Here is an 8,689-nt window from a genome sequence, read left to right as displayed (position 1 = left end):
CTTCCACGTGTACTGAGAGACTCTATAAAGGAAAGCAATTCCCTCTCTTAAGGTACTATAACTCCTGTATCTTAGCGCCAAGGCAGTGGGGCTAATTTTGTTCCAAGAGCCCTGATTTTTTAGGAACAATTTTTATAGACTAAAGTTTAATAATTATCACGAGTCAGTTCCTTTGGCATGTAGGATCAAAGCATGCTCAAGAAATGGACTTTAGCGAGCGTCGTGTTTATTCCGAAAGGAGGAATATCCACTTATTTAAAGCAAAACGCCTTACTTGTTCCGCCACAAGCTACTAGAAAGACCACTGGATAACACTTTTGGAAACATTTGTTATATACATACGTACTTATATCATTGGAAAAGCAGGTCTGTTGGCACAGCTTTTCATCAGATAGTAACTACGTCTTTAAGGACCTCGCATTAGGTGTGTTCTAGACATCGAAGGTGCCTTCAATAACGTTCTAGCTGAGACCATAGTGAGCACCCTAATTAGGCAGCAACACTATTTATTCAGAGATGGGAGAAGTTTCTGCAAGGATAAACGCAACAAAATGTACCCTGCAGTACGGTGCCTTCCCCCACTCCTATAGAACTATTTGGTGAATATCCTGCTGCTACAGTTGCAAAATACAGGCAGCCAGGGCTTACGCTGATTATCTAACGCTGGCGGCAGTTTGAGAGCACACCCAAATTTTACGTGGTCTAATACAAAGCGTTGAAACCTAGGCTAGAAAAATTTACCTTAGTTTCAATCCGGCAAAATGCGAAAGTCGCCGCACTGCAGCTTTCCACGTTAAGTAGCGGTATAGCTGACTCTCTTGGAAGAAGTCAGAAATCTGGAGTTTTTCTGGACATATAGCTACATATATATATATATATATAGATGAGGATTATAGGGCGACTGTAAATGTACTGTACGCCTGTAAATTAGCTGTGGGAATGAAGCAATATTTGAATCCTCACATTGGGCACTAAATGTACTTAGGGATTGTACGTCCAATTTTGTTTCGCTGCATAAAAGCTTGGTGCGCGTGCCTGGATAAGTCTACAACAAGAGGACTAAGCTAAGCAAGGTTCAGAGAGTGGCGTGAAAAACCGCTGTAGTTGCATTTCTTATAAGCATAAGTAAAAATGCAATACTGGGAATATACTCGTAAAAAGTGGATGGCAAATGGAGCCCTATTCCTTGCAAATACCAACTGTTGCAGACTCAGAGTTTTAATCACAAAAATGTTCGAAAATAATAAATGCATGTAAAAATAAAATCCTTTGTGCTCAAAATTGCAAAGGATGTTCTGGTGTTTAAAATATGTGTATAATTATTTTTTATTGTAAGTATGTACGAGTATGTGCCGCATATCCTTACACGGAGTATCACACAACCGCAAAACTATAGAAATTATGAAACAAGTCATGTGTGCAATGAGCAGCAACGGGCGAATAAATATAGAAAATGGCTACAAAAAAAAATTGCTAATAATAAAATGATTGTGTGCTTAAATATGCACACAAGTGCCTATAAATACATAGATTTTGCACAAAAATACTAAGATATGTACATGGTTGGGTAAACATAGAAATGTGCACTTTGTGAAAAAAAAAAACATAAACACAGATCTGGCTGTGATATTTTTAATAACCTTCAGCCTAGAATAAAACCTCACTTATATACATAGATATATGTTTTCCAATGGAAGCGAATACATTTACATATATACATAAGCTTTCGTACATACATAGCCAAGTACTCGTAAATATGTGTGTTCAAGACGATTTTTACCTTACAATTGCAACTAATTCACATAGCAAATATGTATTTAGGCCCAGACACGTGTAGTTCCTTGCGATTTGTGTCTCTGGTTTGTTTTTGTTTTTTTTTTTGTTTTCTTGCACTTGTGCCATTTGTATGCCATTTTCGATACGCTATGAACGTCTAAGCTCACCCTCAGCCTCACGTACCAGCGATTACTGAATGTGTAATACCTACGTCACTATTTTTTAATAAATACATACATACGTACATATATACATATGTATGTATATGATTTTGCTCCAAAGAAGGCCACCACCACCAGCTGACGGCTTGCCATTGGAATATCGCTACTACGCTGCACATTTTCAAGTGTTTGTAAAATTGACCTTTACTGTTTCGTCTATAGAGCGGCAATGTGTATCAAGGAGGCTTAGTGTAAATCACGCTTCGAGGGCGTTGGGGGGCTGGTAGACTCAATTGAGCTTACATACTTTGATTTTATCACGTCTAAGGATTTTGCTGAATGTTTGGATATCAAAAGACATGTAGGTTGCGAATTTAAAACAAAAAAAAAAAAAACAAGTAATTTCTAAGCAAAAAGCAAAACCGACTTCAATTGTATAAAAATTTAAGAATATCGTTAATATCTACATGATCCAATGATCGGATGTAAACCAAAGTAGTCTGAGGTACCACCTTTGACATGATGCGGTTACACACATAAAAGAAATTGACAACCTTCTCCTTTTTTTGAAGTTAGTTAAAAAAAAAATCTTCTATGATGATAAGTTTTGTGTATAAAAATTTGGTTGGCGATCTATACAGGAGCAAGCTATTTAAGCAGCCATTAAACAATTACCACTTCTAGGAAGAGGCCGAAAATATAAATAGAGATAGGACATTTTAGCATCTATATATATAATCTATATACATACAGTGACTCAAACAAATGACCACGAGTTGATTTTTTTTTTTAATATTCGTAATGTTTTTCGAGCTAATTTTTTTTTTTTGCTATTTTTCTATAAAAACGAAAACCATATAAATCACAGTCCCAACCTTATACAAATTTTAGGAAAATTTAACAAATTTTCATCCGAATTTCAACTTTTTACTCTGAATCTTTAGAACATTTGTGGGTATGCAGTTTTATTGCCCATATAATTTTAGTTTAATGAAGTGCAAGTTTTAATCAGCTAAAAAATCGCGTTGTTTGTAACATTTTTTTTAGACTACTTTTTCGGTTTTTTTTTTAATATAACAAGTGCAATTTACAAAAACTGGCGTTGTTATTTTGAAATTTTATTGCAAACGGTCGCCCGCGTTTTCTTTCATAAGAAATTCATGCTTATATGGAAAAAAGTTCAAAAATCTGTCACCAAAAAAAAATTTTCAAAAATCAACGAGATTTTCTAGCCGTGGTCATTTGTTTGAGTCACTGTATATATTACGCGAAGGGATTTTTTGTCCAGAACAGGACGATTTTCAAAAATAAGATGTCAAATTAGAGCGCTTGGTCTGCAAATTGATTTCGGTTTTTCGAAACGAGTTGCCACCTGTTGAACAATTAAACTCAAATTATTTAATAATCAATGCCATCATGTCCATCATCAAATTAAAAGGGTTGGACTTAGGTGTGCAATAAGATTTCACTTTTTTGAAGAAAAGAGTTGCCAGCTTTGAATTTGATTCAAATTATTTAAAAAAATAAATCAATTATTACAAAATAGGTATTAATCGAAATGGTTTTCAAAAGGTATGTTTCTTAGCTGAACTATAGTAGGGTTGCCACATGTTTAAAAAATCATATTATGTAAGAGAAATATGTATCACCATATGGGTGCCAAACGAAAGGAACATCAGAAAGCTTTGGTAGGAGTATAACGTAGATCTTCCATCCTAAGCATGGAAGCTGACCATTACACCCGTTCAATTTCTATACTGCAACACAGCAAATTAAGCTGATTATCGGGCAGCATAGTTAACATCGACGGTCTACTCTCTCTCTATCGTACCTGGAGAATATGATTATTACGTCGGTTATAAGTACTCGCGCTTCGACCTCGAAAGATCTACTGCGCTAAATCGTAATTTCAATCACTCCAACCTGAGGGTAGTTTAAGAAATTAAGCACATTGGATGATGGCATGTTCCATCCAAAAATAATCATTTGACCGCGTGTATAAGTGTACAATACACGGCAATTGAGCAGTCACATATAATATACTCTGTGGTTTTCACCACACAACCTTCAGCCTCTACATAAATCGCCATTTTATTTGACACCTTAATTTGCAGTGTCCTGTCAGGAAGCCTGTAAGAGTTCTAAGAACCTCCACACTAAGTTCAAGGACTCTTTCGTAGTTTCTCCTGGAAAGAGTTATGAATTTCTTTGCTTGTGCCATTCTCTTTGACTTCTCACCTGAAGAATAAGGCTTGTACATAGTATTTTCTCTGTATCTGATGCTTTCGTTTTAGATGTATTTAATCTGTAAATAATGGCATGGCTGGAGCTATATTTAGAAGATATATCCGAGGTATCTGAACCATCCAGCATCAATCAAGTTCTTCTATTCCGATTTGGTTTTAAATAATAAACACATATATCTCATAACTTTCGTTTAACTTTAAATCTCGCCGAAACTAAATAAATTTATGGTCAGCTAAGCTTTAATTTTCTTTCCTAAATGAATGTTTTTTCAATTAACTTACCGATCGAAAACCGAAACCATGCATATGATTGCCAAACAGTAGAATGTATTCAGATAGATCTCAGCAAAAGTGGCATAATCCTCCACAAAGCTGAATGTTTGCTGCGAGCCACTTAAAATTAGTTTATCACTGCCAGTGTCTGCACCGCCGCCGCCACCGCCACCGCCACCTCCGTCTACCACTGACGAAGCCGCTGTCGTCGTCGCCGCCTGTGCCTTAGATACAGTCTCGCCCGCAAGACTAAGTACCCGCGACCAATCCAACGGATGACTGCTTAGCACGAACAACAAATGAGCCAAAGCTAGACCAGCTAGCAAACCATGGCAGATATTCGAGATGAGTATCCAAATTCGTTGAATGACGCAGGCCAGCTGTATGTTCGACGTGATCTCACGATGATGCCTATGGAGAAAGGGAAGAAGAGAGAAGATAAAATGCGAATACTAAAGCTAATTCGATTGCAGAGGGATAAACTGGGAAAATGTGCTAGCGAAAAGAAAATATTTAGCACGCAATGGGCTTTAATGGATTTAATAAAAATTGGTATGTATGTAAATGGCAAATTGAGGAGCGGTTATTTACGTTTGCGCTTTTCGAAAGTACAGTTGAGTTTTCCCACCATCTACAGCTGAAATTTGTACATTGTTGCTGTACATACAAATATGGCTGAGTGGCTGGCTACACATATTGGCAAGGAAAATAGTAATAAATTTGCGATATTTACGTCATTGTAATTTTTTATTTTTTTTTTATTTTTTTTTGGCTTTTATCAACCTCAAGTTTTGCCTTTCCACCTTCTATGCGAAACGTGACATTGCTGCGGCAGAAAGCCCGAACACGCCAACACACAATACACATACATACGTATTTATGTACAAATGTTCATATGTAACAACAAATTAGAGTCGCTTTCAACCACCTTTCAACGCCTACATTAACCTTTTCCAGACGGTCATTGTGTGTGCCGTAGTGTCGCGCCTAGAGACGTGGGCTTATGGTTCGCCGCAACCGCGCCGACCACCCACACAACCTCCTGGGATATGCCTGCACGCTGCCTTTATTACACTCACCTATAAAAATAGCTGGGTCTACGTGCTACGACCTTTTTTATATGCGTTTTTTTTTTCTATCTTTTCTTACATTCATTTGCTGAATTCGTACAAATTTTATGTAATTTGCGTAGGCGTAAGCTCTTTTCGAGGCAAATGTCGGATATGTTGCAAATAAGACTCATTTTATTTCCAATGCGAAACCAGTACGTACAAACACTTTCCCACACACATACGGTCATACATAAGTAAACTATATATAGCTTTAAGCATGGATTGTGCGTTTTATGTTCTGCGATTTTCTCGTTTTCGTTGTCTAAAAATAGCTGCCAGCATTTTATGTACATTGACAGCCAAAAATAAACTCGACTGATGAAATTTGTGCCTAACGATGATAGCCCACGACATTTCTGTGCCCACTTTGAATAGGTGTAGAGGAGGTGACAAATAAACCTCTCATAGAAAACGTGGCATATTTCTTTTTTTAGTGATACAGGTTACTTTAGAATTTAATATGGAGACCAAGAAAGTCGAGTAGCGTAGATGTAGAAATATTTGTTTCTTTTTTTCAACAAAAAGGATGGTTGAACTGCTATAAATTGGCTATATTAAAACATAAAACTAATAAAAATAAAGCGACGTGCAAAAATCCCACGAATACTAATTTATTTGAGAGGGTTGGGACATTTTCCACTAGAAGTATCTACAGCTATGTCACTATAAAATTGTCTATAGAGCCTTAAGCTCTGAAGTTTTAATGGACTCCCAAGCTTTTGTGACAAAATCACGTCACATTGAATTTAGAACACCAAACAGTTGTCGCAGATGTTTTCTGTCCGGTGCTCTCCAATATTTAAGGGGGGGAGTTTACGCGCTGTCGTAATATCGATTTTCCTTCTTCGTCTTATGTGGCACTCCAATCCTTTATCGGTTTGAATGGAAACCAAATACTTCGCCGATTTCCTCTGTATTTTTCAAAGCGTTTTATAACCGGTAAATTTTGTTACCACCTAATAAGTGAATAAGCAGATATTAAAATATCTGTCAAGCGCAACTTCAAAGTCGTAATGGAAACCTAATCGGTGAACTGAATATCCGAGCAATTCTATTCCATCATATCGGACCACAAAATCTTAGGCAACCTAGCAGCAGCGTAACTAACTTTTTAGAAGCTTCAGAATTGCTTTGTCTCGTTTAAAAGATAAATAGTGGAAAACGCTTCCGGAATTTTTATACATATATTCTTTCAGACAATTTAACCAATACTATACTTATGCCCTGTATGCAGCTTTCAAGAAAACGGCCAAGAAATGTCGAAGGAATTTTGACATTTTTGATACTTCATAGCCTGTTGCCTCACTCTTTCCTCAAGAAATAATGGAACGGGCATATATACACACAAAAAACTTTAGAAAACCGTCGTAGAAAGCGTAGCAAATTCCTTAAGAACTCCGTACTGCCTTAAGGAAATTTTACTAAAGAAAATTTCTTAGCCATTTCTTGTACGTAATTTTATATGGAGTTTTTGCTTTTCTTGAGAGCTGCATACAGGCCTTTATAGTCAACATCTAAATGTTTAAATTCATTAGTCGCCGGCTTCAAGTTAACATAAAATTTTATTTTATTTTTTTATAGAATCGTACAGAATCGAGTAAAATTTTCATCCCGTAACCAATGTACTCAATTGCATGCATAATTTTTATTTAATCATTTCAGCAAGGAAATACTTGGTGGGGATTTTTTTATAGCCCTCACGCATTCAACTGATGTTGCGTATACGCCAGGTTAGACAGATTAATCGGTACTCGGTTCTCTGCAATCCCTTATGAACGCGTCATTTGACAGTTTACTTTAAAATTCTTTAAAATTTCTGTACAATTCAGAAAACTTCGAAAAAAATGGTTCGCAGGGTAAATACTTATGTATGTATATGCATATATGTATGTGAGAAAATCATATCCCTATACCATTTCTATATTCTTAAACTAACTTTCCAATAAAAAAGAAATTGTCAACTGGCTTTGGTCGTCGTCACATTTACCATAATAACATGTCGCTGCAGATTTAGCTAGCAGCAGCGCAAATTTGACACCCACACAATATGTCTTATAACAACCGCTGCGGTTTTGTTCTTTTTTTCAAAACCAACCGCTACTCACCTTCCACACTCGGCATCGAGTAGGCAACGCGTATCGCCAAAACTACCGCTCGCCCGCAACATGCCCGCATGTTCCATACCACCAGCCAAGCTGCCGCCCGCGGCTGACAATCGATGTGTACCACCAACTATGCCATAGCGCCCACTACCACCGCCACCAGTGCCACCTGCACCGCCAGCTATTCCGCTACCACTACTACCGCCTCCACCACCGCTGCTGCCACCTGCCCCTACGCCTACAAATGAATGTTTATAGTAGCAGTGCTCAACTGGTCGATATCCCGATGACGTCTGCAGGAACATTTTGTCAATGTGTGCGGGCGTATCCTCCTCGGTGGGAGAGACAACCGGTGTGAATGGATTGTAGATTTCCTCACCATCTGCGGGTATAATGTCATCGGAAAGCTCGCGCAATATGGAAGAGAGGCCACCGGCTGAGTAAAGTTTGCCTGCAATGTAAGAAGAGAGCATGTGTTGGTAACTAGAAATTGCAAAGAGAGAATTTTTTGCATGCTACATACATATGTATGTGCATGGTGTATATAAGTGGGTAAAAGCGGAGAAAATTTGTGTTCCTTGAAAGTAATGTTTGATTGATTGAAAGAAAATTTGTTTGCACAAACAGTCCAACAAAAATGGAAAACAAGTTTGATAGAAAAGCTGATAGAACCTTCCACTTAGGCTTAAATAAAAGCTAGAATACCCCACTACTTCCAATTACACGGAGCAACACTTAAGAAAACGAGGTCAAAGTGTCGAAAAAGAAACAAAAAGCGACAAAAAGCGACAAAACCTTTCACTTCGGCTTAAAATAAAGCTAGAACTCTCGAGTACTACCCCTGAAAATATCATCTTTGCACCTTGAACTGATAGTCACTTATACATAGTCATTTATGACTAAAATCAAACTTTAAAAAAATCGCATTTTTTCAATATTTGGGAAGCTCTGGAAAAGAAACCAAAGGTTATGGAACCTTCCACTTAGGTTTAATTTAAAGCTAGAACTCTTGACTACTA

The 8,689-nt window shown here is 37.3% G+C and overlaps 1 protein-coding gene across 1 annotated transcript in view; it reads right to left on the bottom strand.

Annotated features, from left to right (window-relative positions):
• The window catches only part of LOC108377423 (uncharacterized), a gene marked incomplete at its 5' end in the record, with an annotated part of 14,950 nt that extends 6,829 nt beyond the window's left edge, over positions 1–8,121 (bottom strand). Inside the window, 2 exons of the mRNA XM_017633690.1 lie at positions 4,466–4,867; positions 7,674–8,121. Of these exons, the coding sequence (XP_017489179.1) occupies positions 4,466–4,867; positions 7,674–8,121 (850 nt within the window). The remainder of the gene's footprint in view (positions 1–4,465; positions 4,868–7,673) is intronic.
• Between the last annotated feature and the right edge of the window lie 568 nt (positions 8,122–8,689).

This window comes from Rhagoletis zephyria, unplaced genomic scaffold, assembly GCF_001687245.7.
Source record: "Rhagoletis zephyria isolate East Lansing unplaced genomic scaffold, Rhagoletis_zephyria_1.1 Rzeph_scaffold_12078, whole genome shotgun sequence".
NCBI lineage: Eukaryota > Metazoa > Arthropoda > Insecta > Diptera > Tephritidae > Rhagoletis > Rhagoletis zephyria.
Note: the sequence above shows the minus strand (reverse complement) of the source record. Positions and strands in the feature narration are given on the sequence as shown.